Source organism: Tachysurus vachellii, chromosome 8, assembly GCF_030014155.1.
Source record: "Tachysurus vachellii isolate PV-2020 chromosome 8, HZAU_Pvac_v1, whole genome shotgun sequence".
Taxonomy (NCBI): Eukaryota; Metazoa; Chordata; class Actinopteri; order Siluriformes; family Bagridae; genus Tachysurus; species Tachysurus vachellii.
Window position 1 is genome coordinate 6,138,133 of NC_083467.1, and position 12,283 is coordinate 6,150,415.

At 35.7% G+C, this 12,283-nt stretch overlaps 2 protein-coding genes across 3 annotated transcripts; both read left to right on the forward strand.

The window, feature by feature from the left end:
• The first annotated feature begins 1,468 nt into the window (after positions 1 to 1,468).
• On the forward strand, positions 1,469 to 5,457 carry LOC132849918 (zinc-binding protein A33-like). 2 transcript variants are annotated; one of them, XM_060875935.1, is made up of 7 exons: positions 1,469 to 1,583; positions 1,715 to 2,164; positions 2,476 to 2,571; positions 2,661 to 2,891; positions 3,020 to 3,042; positions 3,129 to 3,247; positions 4,058 to 5,457. In XM_060875935.1, the coding sequence occupies exons 2-7, from the start codon at positions 1,766 to 1,768 to the stop codon at positions 4,591 to 4,593; spliced, it is 1,404 nt and encodes a 467-aa protein (XP_060731918.1). In that variant the 5' UTR covers positions 1,469 to 1,583; positions 1,715 to 1,765; the 3' UTR covers positions 4,594 to 5,457. The 2 variants fall into 2 exon arrangements, with proteins under 2 accessions (XP_060731918.1, XP_060731919.1); XM_060875936.1 differs by having other exon boundaries at positions 1,576 to 1,593.
• A 273-nt stretch (positions 5,458 to 5,730) lies between these two features.
• On the forward strand, positions 5,731 to 9,587 carry LOC132849921 (E3 ubiquitin-protein ligase TRIM35-like). Its single transcript, XM_060875938.1, has 6 exons — positions 5,731 to 6,374; positions 7,646 to 7,741; positions 7,831 to 8,061; positions 8,190 to 8,212; positions 8,299 to 8,417; positions 8,919 to 9,587. The coding sequence occupies exons 1-6, from the start codon at positions 5,976 to 5,978 to the stop codon at positions 9,461 to 9,463; spliced, it is 1,413 nt and encodes a 470-aa protein (XP_060731921.1). The 5' UTR covers positions 5,731 to 5,975; the 3' UTR covers positions 9,464 to 9,587.
• Positions 9,588 to 12,283: the final 2,696 nt, after the last annotated feature.

Genomic DNA, 12,283 nt, shown 5'->3' on the forward strand with positions numbered 1-12,283 from the left:
GTTAAGTTGTTTGTTTGTTTTTTTAGTAAAGTGGTAATGTGAAGAGATATTACCCAGCATCAGAGTTGCTATGCAACCTTTAAAGCAACTATGTTCACGAAGGTAAATGTAGTTCCTGCACTTTCCAAAAATAAATCTCGCAATGTTTTTGACTACATTATATACCTTACAGTGTTTATCGAAAATTAGTATAAGTGCACGTGTTCCAGATCATCATGTTTTTGCCATCGTAATTAGGATTTTGTTTTGGGGTAAATAAAAAGCTTCCGCTTCTACACAAGGAATCTGCTGATCACTGGGAATTAGAATGTTGGCATACGTGAGGTACCTGGATGACGGCTGCACGGCAGTTGTTTCAACTAAGGAAATTAAGGACTTTAACTACGACATGTTTGACCAAACTCAGGTTTATTTCGTACGATGGAAGCAAGACTTCTTCAGGGCACAAATACTAATGCTTAAAGGTATGTAACTTAAGCAGTAGCTGTTTTCGTAACTCGTTCACTGCACAAAATAAACAATTGAGTGATATATAGTTTTGTTTCTTATTTTGTTTCTATAATTTTTCAGAGAATAAAGAAGACATAGAGCAGGAGTTGTCTAAAGGCAAACGACTCCAGGTAGCACCTCTTAAAAAACATGGTCATCGCCACCACATACTACTTGTTCCTCGTTAAAAGAGAGAGCAGAAGCTAAGACCAAAAATGTGTGTTGTAAAGGTTATATTGTGTAACGTTATTTGTGCATGTGTGTATATTACAGTGTGATGGCAAATGTCATTGTCCAATAAATATTTTAAACAAACGTATATATATATGCGTGTGTGTGTGTGTGTGTGTGTGTGTGTGTGTGTATAAAAGAAAAGAAAGCCATGTAAATGATAGGAATATCCAGAAGTGAATTACATAATTACATTCACTTGTGAATTACAGAAGTCTTGGTCTTTATTTAACTTTATGCACTAAGAAATGTGATATGTAACAAATGGGTTTTGTTGTGGTCTTGCTGGGATTATACTAGCATCCAAAAGACATATGTTGACCAGCACACCAGCATCCCAGGCTGGCCGGCCAGCACACCAGCATCCCGGCTGTGTGTGTGTGTATATATATATATATATATATATATATATATATATATATATATATATATATATATATATATATATATATATGTATATATATATATATATATATGTATATATGTGTATGTATGTCAGAAAAACACTTCCACAATAAACAAAAAATGTATTGGCTTTTAATATGAAATGTGGAAAGCTCTGACCCAGAACTTACAATAGAGTGTGTATAAAATGAGTGACAGGAGGTGCATCCAAACACCAACAAGACCTGAAGTCAGTTTTTCAAAAGAGTTTTCTGAGTAACTTAATCCATTTATGATAAACCTATACTTTTGTCTGTTGGTTTCCTTAATTGTGCAAATAAGGCATTTGAAAAATTGACAATTTGCTCCTTTAAGTACGTGTTGTGTGATAAGTACTCTGTAAAACTCCTCCTATTAAGGAAGTGCGGAGTCTGAGATGACTGCAGTCCTTCGTAAACAGCCTGCAGTCTTCTGCTCTGGTGAGTTTAGGTATATTTGCAATTTTAGCTCCATAAAAGAAACCGATTAGTAACTGGATCTACAAATTATTCTGTTCTAACTATAAACAATTGTGTAATCATTGTGTGTTTAATTTTTATCAAACTGAAAGTGAAACTCTGAGCATTCGGACTGGAGAGAACAACAACTGCAGTAAAATAAAATGGCTTCTAAGTTCCCAGAGGAGGATTTCTCCTGTTCTGTGTGCTGTGACATCTTCAAGGACCCTGTTTTAATGAGCTGCAGTCACAGTGTGTGTAAAGTGTGTTTGCAGCAGTTCTGGGAGACCAAAGGATCCAGAGAATGTCCTGTTTGTAGGAGGAAGTCATCTATGAGTGATCCTCCCATAAGTCTGGCCTTAAAGAACCTGTGTGAGACTTTTTTACAGGAGAGAAGTCAGAGATCTTCATCAGGGTCTGAAACAATCTGCAGTCTGCACAGTGAGAAACTCAAACTCTTCTGTCTGGATGATCAACAGCCGGTGTGTTTGGTGTGTCGGGATTCAAGAAAACACACCAACCACAAATTCTGCCCCATTGACGAGGCAGCAACAGACTTTAAGGTAAATAAAATGTACATCTGAGGTCATATAAAAACGTGCATGAACAGCATGAACACCTGCATGAACAGCAGCAGATTTTACTTGCAAAAGCAGTAAAATGCCAATAAACCCACATAGTATATGTCTAAACATCATTTTTTACTGAATTTTTAAAAAGCTGTCTGCATGCTTGTTAAAGAGAATTTAATGTAGCTGATACTGTCACATTATTTATACTCATTTATTCACACACCATTTAAAAATAGAGTGAATTGTTAGCAATGTGTAAAATGAAACTCAGAGTCTTCATGCAGTGTGTTGGTTTATTTCAGGAGAAGCTCAAAACTGCACTGAAGCCCCTACAGGAAAAACTGAAGATCCTTAAAGACTGTAAACTGAACTGGAATCAGACTGCAGAACATATAAAGGTTACAATCAATAACATGGTTTTAATAAAATTCTATTCTCCATCATTGTAAAATCAGTTATATTTAATTTTATTTCCTCTTCACTGTAGATTCAGGCCCAACACACAGAGCATCAGATTAAGGAGCAGTTTGAGAAACTTCACCAGTTTCTACAAGATGAAGAGGCAGTCAGGATTGCTGCACTGAGAGAGGAAGAGGAGCAGAAGAGTCAGATGATGAAGGAGAAGATTGAGAAGCTGAGCAGAGACATATCATCTCTTTCAGACACAATCAGAGACATAGAAGAGGAAATGAGCACTGAAGACGTTTTGTTCTTACAAGTGAGGATCATTTAGTCAGTATTTATACTGTGAGAAAGTAAAACTTCTTTCCATCATCAGAAACGTCACATTTCAGTGGTGTAAAAATGTAAATCATATCCACTGATATGTGCTTTGTTGCTTTCCAGAACCACAAGGCCACAGTGAAAAGGTGAGTGATGTGGTTCCTGTCTCTCTGCTTCTCTGTGTTTCTGAATCCAAAGCCACAGCAACACTGACTCCTGAATGTTTTTGCAGAGCCCAGTGCACACTGCAGCATCCAGAGGAGCTTTCAGGAGCACTGATCCATGTGGCAAAACATCTGGCCAACCTGAAGTTCAGAGTCTGGGAGAAGATGCAGGACACTGTCCAATACAGTAAGAGTCTTTCTTTCTTTCTTTCTTTCTTTCTTTCTTTCTTTCTTTCTTTCTTTAAACTTGTGAGTATTGAAAATAAATATTTCAATATATTTTTCACATTGCCTTTGTAAATAATATTAATTTATTATTATTATTATTATTATTATTATTATTATTATTATTATTATTATTATTACATATAGTATAAACATGGAGCACTCAAGCAGTTTACCCTAGTTTAATAGTTAAAAGGTTATTTACATTCATAGCTTAAACCCACTCAAAATGGCACATGGCATGTTAAGTTATAGATGTTTATTAATGAATTTTGTAATTACAGATTTTCAATATAATATTGAAGTCTGTTTAGCTCACTGAACAAAAACCTCAAAAAGGGAAGCAACTGAAATGAATGTGCAGTGACAATGTTACGGTTCAGCCCGGACATTTGGCCATGTGCTTCTGTTTATGTTCTGTATCACGTGTCTGCCCCGCCCTTGTTTACTCCTCCCCGTCTCTACACACCTTTTCCCTATGTGTTCATTGTCATGTCTATTTAACCGTGCTGCGTTGCTGATGGCGGGGTGGAATCATCGTCAGTGTACCTCGTCCTTTGTCCTGTTTAGTTTTTGTCTTTGTTCCTGTGTTATGTATTTACGTTATTAAACCCTGTTTATTTGAAACTATCCTGCGTATAGGTCTGTCTTCCTCCTCACGGATGTGACAGACAATGGGTTTTAGATTTTTGTTTCTTATTCCTCTGTGTGTGTGTGTGTGTGTGTGTGTGTGTGTGTGTGTGTGTGTGTGTGTGTGTGTGTGTGTTTTCAGCACCTGTAACTCTGGACCCCAACACTGTTCATCCTAAACTCATTGTATCTGATGATCTGACCAGTGTGAGATTCAGTGATGAGAGACAGAAACTTCCTGATAATCCAGAGAGATTTGATAACTGTTTGTCTATCCTGGGCTCTGAGGGCTTTAACTCAGGGACACACTGCTGGGATGTTGAAGTCGGAGACTGTACAGTCTGGTATGTGGGTGTGATGACAGAATCTGCTCAGAGGAAGGAGAATATATTCTCCAGAAGTGGAATCTGGTGTGTGGGGTATTATGGTGGTGAATACGGAGGACGTACTACACCACAGACATTCACTCTCCTCTCAGTAGAACAGAAACTACAGAGGATCAGAGTGAAACTGGACTGGGACAGAGGAAAGCTGTCATTCTCCGACCCTCTCACTAACACACACATACACACTTTCACACACACATTTACTGATAAATTACTGCCATATATAAGCGTTATTGGTTCTATAAAGATCCTCCCAGTTCAGTGCTCTGTAAGTGTGAATCAGATCAGTTAGAGCTCATTTTGATTTATTCCAGGCTGTTAATCAAATATCACTAATAAAAAGTGTGTTTTTCACAGAAACACTGAACAATTCATTGTGAAAAGTTTATTGAGTTGCTGTGATGTTATTTTGGCTGACCTTGTCAATTATTCAAAATAAGTGAAAACTGTAAATATTGATAGAATCTTTTTCTTCTCAATGATAACATATTAATGATAATGCGGCGTATTCTGGTGAAATACCTATATGATGCTAAAAGAGGCTTGTTGCTGACACTTTTATGTCAGTGCTATATTATGGTGATGTAATGTAACATATATATATATATATATATATTGTTCTTGTACTGCCTTGTTCATGCACAGATTAAAACACCCATAGAATCAATTATAAATCTATCCTGGGTCTGTTTCTTTCATGTCTTCCGACCTACATCTGTAGAAAACATGCAGGTAGCTTTAGCCTTCGGTTTTAGGAATTCTTTTTATCCTCTCTTCCATTCGTGTGCACTGAACTTGGAAAAAGGCATTTAAACTTGCTGCTCCCGCTAATTTGTGTAATTTGCAAAATATGCTAAAACTTAAGGAGTTGATCTGATTGGATACTTTTTAAGTGATTCTAAATAGCTTGGTGACAGAAGTATTTGGCTGTTAATGTTTTACCTGATTCAGTTCTGCACAGATATTGCTCCACATTCTATTATTTATTTAATTATTATGTAATTTGATTAAATTTGTATGTTGATTATGTGCTTGTTTATATGTATGGCTGCTATTTGTTAAACTTGTACAAACTGCGATGCTGCCTATCCTGGACAAAATGTATAGTTTTTTTAACATTGTGTATTGTAGTCAAATAATGAAATTAAATTATGAAGTTAAGGGTTTTTTTTTTTCATTTCTTCTTCAAATTCTGCAGGAGTTATTCAAACCTTTTCCACGTGAGCCCCACTTCTCAGTTTTGGAGACTTCCATTCTCCTTTCCCTCTCCTTATCCTCAACCCCCACAACACAAACCAAAAATTCCTTGTGCAATATATTTCCCATAAAACAAAAATAAAACTTCTGAATAATATGTCATAATGGGCAACAGAAGTAAATACAGTAATCAGTAAGAAATAATAAAGTGTGTTTTGGATGAATCCTGAATGGTTTGTAACTCACTGGAGAGCAAATCAAACAAACAGTGTTTTAAATCACTTCAATACTAATTATCATGAAGAGCCTAGAAACTAATTTCATTCAGTTTATTTGTATATCACACAGTGCCCTTCTGTCACTGCCCTCACAAACAGTTCTCTACCACACCACTAGAGGGCATCAACTCCTGAATTTTGAGCTCTTCCTTGGTGGTTATGCTGGAGAGAACAACAACAGGAGCAGCAGTAAAATAAAATGGCTTCTAAGTTTTCAGAGGAGGATTTCTCCTGTTCTGTGTGCTGTGAAATCTTCAAGGATCCTGTTGTTCTGCACTGCAGTCACAGTGTGTGTAAAGTGTGTTTGCAGCAGTTCTGGGAGACCAAAGGATCCAGAGAATGTCCTGTTTGTAGGAGGAAGTCATCTATGAGTGATCCTCCCATAAGTCTGGCCTTAAAGAACCTGTGTGAGACTTTATTACAGGAGAGAAGTCAGAGATCTTCATCAGGGTCTGAAACAGTCTGCAGTCTGCACAGTGAGAAACTCAAACTTTTCTGTCTGGATGATCAACAGATGGTGTGTTTGGTGTGTCGGGATTCAAGAAAACACACCAACCACAAATTCTGCCCCATTGACGAGGCAGCAACTGACTGTAAGGTGAAGAATCTTGACATGTGAATTCATGTATCATAAAAAAAATGGGGTTTATTTCATACATCATTTCCTCATTAGACTAATTAGTACAAAAGGATAAGCTTACATTTCATTACAGCAGCAGACAAGAGGCAATATAGCAAATACAATTTAAATGTACAAAATTAATAGTGGGTATTTATGCCTGTGCAAAATGTATCCAACTTATAACACTGCAGCAACATAATAATTAAAATTCTTATATGCTGTGATGTGTATCCTCCAGGAAGTGGTGCAGAAAAATGTTAGGTGTGGAGTTGTACAGTCAAGTCAAGTCAAAAAGCTTTTATTGTCATTTTAACCATACATAGCTGTTGCAGTACACAGTGAAATGAGACAATGTTTCTCCAGGACCATGGTGCTACATAGAACAAAGACAGAGCTAAGGACTTAGTAAGTTAGTCCTAGTTACATAAAGTGTATCTGTGCAACCTGGTGCAAACAGTGCAGGACAAAAGACAAAAAAGACAGAGCAAACAAAAAATACAAGACAAAACACAAAAGATATACAATATACAGTCTGAATGGCCCTGCAAAAGCATTCCTTCCTGCAGCAAGGCAGGATTAACCTACTGCTCAGTGTTCTCTTTGCAGTGATTGTTGGATGGATGATGACAATGAGCTTGAACTGTGTCCAGCCTAGAACCTTTGACTGATCTAACTCTATGGTGTGGTTTGTAGTAAATCTACTGCCCCAGCATACAGCAACATAAAAGAAGGCATTCAAAACAACAGACTTACAGAATGTTTGTAGAAGCTGACCTTGACTTTCTTTTGTATAGGCTGTCCATGTTCATGTTCTACCCCAGCTCGTGATTCACGTGAACACCACTGTATTTGTATGGTGCTTAATAAATAATAACAATACTGTTGACTATTAACAGTTATATTATAATCAATTTAAGCTCATACCTGTCAGTCTGCCATTCCAGATTAATATTCAGATTTTCACCATCTGGAGTGTCACCTTCATAAACACTTATCAATCTTCCATGTTAGATTAAAGCAGTGTACACAAATATACAAACTTTTAGCCTTTTTATAATTTTCTTCAGCACTTGCTACAAGCTAATCTGAAAGTTGTAAACAACTAGTTCTGTCCGAATTTATTGTTAAATAATTTTAAAACTTAAACATTGTACACTTAAATCTTAATAGTAAGTGATCTGAGTTAACAATGTGTACAATAAGAGCTGAAACACAGAGTCTCCATACAGTGTGTTAATTTATTTCAGGAGGAGCTCAAAACTGCACTGAAGCCCCTACAGGAGAAACTAAAGATCTTTACAGACTGTAAACTGAACTGGAGTCAGACTGCAGAACATATAAAGGTTACAATCAATAACATGGTTTTGATAGAATTCTATTCTCCATCATTGTAAAATCAGTTATATTTCATTTAATTTCCTCTTCACTGCAGATTCAGGCCCAACAGACAGTGTGTCAGATTAAGGAACAGTTTGAGAAACTTCACCAGTTTCTACAAGATGAAGAGGCAGTCAGGATCGCTGCACTGAGAGAGGAAGAGGAGCAGAAGAGTCAGATGATGAAGGAGAAGATTGAGAAGCTGAGCAGAGACATATCATCTCTTTCAGACACAATCAGAGACATAGAAGAGGGGATGAGAGCTGAAGACATCCTGTTCTTACAAGTGAGGATCATTTAGTCAGTATTTATACTGTGAGAAAGTAAAACTTCTTTCCATCATCAGAAACGTCACATTTCAGTGGTGTAAAAATGTAAATCATATCCACTGATATGTGCTTTGTTGTTTTCCAGAACTACAAGGCCACAGTGAAAAGGTGAGTGATGTGGTTCCTGTCTCTCTGCTTCTCTTTGTTTCTGAATCCAAAGCCACAGCAACACTGACTCCTAAATGTTTTTGCAGAGCCCAGTGCACACTGCAGCATCCAGAGGAGCTTTCAGGAGCACTGATCCATGTGGCAAAACATCTGGCCAACCTGAAGTTCAGAGTCTGGGAGAAGATGCAGGACACTGTCCAATACAGTAAGAGTCTTTCTTTCTTTCTTTCTTTCTTTCTTTCTTTCTTTCTTTCTTTCTTTCTTTCTTTCTTTCTATTTTCTGAGTTTGTTTAGTAAAACACAACTGATAATATAAGGGAACTCTTATTAAGAACTCATATTCTGAAAGGCTTCTATTAGGTGTCAGACTGATCAGTGTTTGAAGTGTAAGCAGAGAAACTGAGTGAAAACATGGAGAGTTGTAGCGGCTTATAGATGTTTGAGTTATTATAGAATTTGAATTATTATTGGTAACGGTTGGTTACATTTCTAATTTAAGCAAATTATTGCACTTATTATTGCTCTGAAAATTGCAGTTCTATTTGTTTATTAATGAATTTTGTAATGTTAGCTAGTTCCATGTTAATGTAATGTTATCCTAGCCCTGTGTGTATGTGTGTGTGTGTGTGTGTGTGTGTGTCTGTGTGTCTGTCTGTGTGTGTGTGTGTGTGTGTTCGCGTGTGTGTGTGTGTGTGTGTGTTTACAGCACCTGTAACTCTGGACCCCAACACTGTTTATCCTACACTCATTGTATCTGATGATCTGACCAGTGTGAGACTCAGTAATGAGAAACAGAAACTTCCTGATAATCCAGAGAGGTTTGATCAATGCCGCTGTATCTTGGGCTCAGAGGGCTTTAACTCAGGGACACACTGCTGGGATGTTGATGTTGGAGACTGTACAGACTGGGTTGTGGGTGTGATGAAAGAGTCTCTTCAGAGGAAGGGGGGGATGATCACCAGAAGTGGAATCTGGTATGTGCGGTATTATAAAGGTGAATATAAAGCATGTTTTACACCACAGACATTGACTCCCCTCTCAGTAGAACAGAAAATCCAGAGGATCAGAGTGAAACTGGACTGGGACAGAGGAAAGCTGTCATTCTCCGACCCTCTCACTAACACACACATACACACTTTCACACACACATTTACTGATAAATTACTGCCATATCTATGTGTTTTTGCTAAACAATGTCCTCTAAAGATCCTCCCACTTCAGTGCTCTGTAAGAGTGGATCAGATCAGTTAGAGCTCATATTGTTTTATTACAGTTTAATTAAATTTTTCAGATTAAAAGATTCAGATTCTTTGTGAAAGTTTGTTGAAAGCACTGAACAGTTCATTGTGAAATGTTTATTAAAGTCCTGTTGTTATTTTGACTCACTTTGTCACTTTGTTACACACACATACACACACACACAAAATAATGACTTGTTTAAAATGAAGAGTTATTAAATCAAAATAAAGTGATTTTAATTATAGATAACTACCACAAAAAGTAAACAAATAAATGAACCACAGGAGGAAAAAGTTTTTTTAAATGTAGAATTTAATATCTGAAAGATTATTTAATTTTATTGATGTATTTTAAAACATTTGTAATAACCTGTTACTTTAAAAGCTTGTGTCTTTACTGTATTTGTACTTGTTAGTGCTATGTTGTTAATATTGGGTGAAATGTTTAGCTGGCTGTGTGTGTTATGTGTTAAACTGTGCAGTGGAGGAGAATTCAAGCTCTGTTTCCCTCCACCTGCAGATTGTGGTTTTACAAACATCAGATAGATTTGTGACAAATATCCATACCTTGCAAAGGCAGGAGGAGACTCATTAATATTCATTAGTGTATCTTCCTTAGCTACTGAGCTTGTTCAACCATTAATTGGTGTGATAATTGAGAGAAACTGGGTGATGTGGAGATACTGGAGCATCCCGATGTTGGGTTGAAATAGCTGACTAAAAGTGAGAGTTAAACACAAGTGTGAATTATTGTTAATAATAATATAACTATTACTAAGTAAAAGTCTACAGAGTAATTAGTGGTCCACATATGAAGTGGGTCGTCCATCCTGCATATTAACATTTATAATTAACATGTGATGTTCAACAGAGACCAAGATTTATTTTGTAACAGATTCAGAGTTCAGCTTCTTCCAACAAATTAGCATCAGATTCACTAAACACATCACAAATATTTCAATCCCAACATATTTAATGTGTGTCAGTGTGCAGCTTTCTTTTAAAGTGATATGTGACAATTCCAGCTGACGTCTTTTACACTTTTTCATTGAGTACAATGTGTGAATTGGATCGAGAGATGCTTAAGTTATGTCTGTACTAAACAGATGTCTTGCTTTTGTGTCTGCTGAACATTTTATTACCTAAGAATCAATAAACTGCAAATAAATACCTACTTATACATTTGTGGTAGAGATTTACATTAGGAAGAAATAACTGAACAAAGACAGGATGTATTTCTGTAAGTCTAGAAATCTAAACCACAAATTAAAAAGTCATTGTACCTGTAACTGAGAGCAAACAGCACTTTCTTCTTCTTCTTCTTCTTAAAAAAAGGCCAATTATCGAGTTAACTGTGAAGTAGCTTTTTAGGAGCAAAGAACAAACTTGACATGTTCCTAAAGATCTTTATAAGTTTAACTCAGTTAGAATTAGTAATAAAGTTGTACTTGATTTTAACACAGATAGGGATACTAATAAAGTTTTGTGTGAATATTTTCTAGAAGAATCTGTATGTTTGTTTGTTGTTTTTGTTGTTGTTGTTGTTTTTAAAGAACTTTATTGCAAACAAAACAATTCAATTCAAGTTTATTTGTATAGCGCTTTTTACATTGCTTTTTTACATTGCGCTTTTTACATGGACATTGTCTCAAAGCAGCTTTACAGAATATAAACATAGAGCAGAAGGTAAACATAAGGAGAAGTATAAAGAATTAATATAATAAAAATTATATAAATATATTTACATATAATAAAAACAAGAACAACACAATTCAAAACAAATTAAATAAAAAAAAACTTAGTCAGGTAGGATAAAAGAAACAAGCATATAAGAACAGATAAACACACACACACTCACGGTTGATCGAGATTACCACAGAGATCTGGGTTCGAGACCCACTTCAGGTGGCATCTCCTGTTACAGTGGTCAAAGAAACCAAGGCATTGTATTTGAAAGAAAAGTGAAACTTTGGATGAAAACAAGAATATCTGACCAAAATGTATTTTAAAGTCCAAAACAAATGCACAATTGTTTCTGGAGCAGAGTTACAGATTTAAGCAGTAACAGAAATAAATGATATCCCTCATCTTCTTAATTAAAATATATTTAGAATTCCAGATTTGTTTTCCACAGTATATTATTAACAAAACCATCCCAGTACTTCACACTGTACATCACATGAGGTACAGTGACAAAGAGCTGTTGATAAAGTGCTCTGACTTTTTTATTGTTGTTACAGGAGACTGAGAAACTTCTTTTAAATCTGTTTGTTTTATTGGGTTGAATATCTGACAGAACAGCAGCTGAGAAGAAAACACTCTCTGTAAAGTAAAATTGAATAAATTAAATTCATTACACTGTCATTAAAAAAAAATCTATTATAAAATATACAGTCCAGATTGTAAGTAGTTTCAGGATGACCTACTCTATGCTCATAATAAATAGAAAAACAAATTTACTTTAGAATTTTTCAATAACTCCATTTCAAATTCACTATATCTATCAATCCATTTGTGACTGGAAGCACGATTTAAATCGTTATAAATTGAATATGGCAAAAAATTAGTTGATTAAATCAAATCAGATGACAAGTATGTATTAGCTCTTCAAAATCACAGTCTATCTGTCAATATAATTGTGCTAAGAGGCAAATTAAATTAAACTGTTAGTTTATCAAACCAAGTCAGATCATTTCATAATGACTTATGGTCACTAAAATGATAAAGTTAAAAAATGTAAATGATAAAGATAAAATTTTACTAGGGAAATTTTTAATAATTGCTCTTCAAAGTTACTGCATCTGTCAAAATAATTGTGCCAGGAGGCACTTTT

Excerpts from the sequence above, each read along its gene's own strand:
- LOC132849918 (XM_060875935.1), top strand. The coding sequence starts at position 1,766 with ATGGCTTCTAAGTTCCCAGAGGAGGATTTCTCCTGTTCTGTGTGCTGT. Across the intron at positions 2,165-2,475 it reads AGGCAGCAACAGACTTTAAG|GAGAAGCTCAAAACTGCACT; the intron begins GTAAATAAAATG and ends GGTTTATTTCAG. Across the intron at positions 3,248-4,057 it reads GCAGGACACTGTCCAATACA|CACCTGTAACTCTGGACCCC; the intron begins GTAAGAGTCTTT and ends GTGTGTTTTCAG.
- LOC132849921 (XM_060875938.1), top strand. The coding sequence starts at position 5,976 with ATGGCTTCTAAGTTTTCAGAGGAGGATTTCTCCTGTTCTGTGTGCTGT. Across the intron at positions 8,213-8,298 it reads TACAAGGCCACAGTGAAAAG|AGCCCAGTGCACACTGCAGC; the intron begins GTGAGTGATGTG and ends ATGTTTTTGCAG. Across the intron at positions 8,418-8,918 it reads GCAGGACACTGTCCAATACA|CACCTGTAACTCTGGACCCC; the intron begins GTAAGAGTCTTT and ends GTGTGTTTACAG.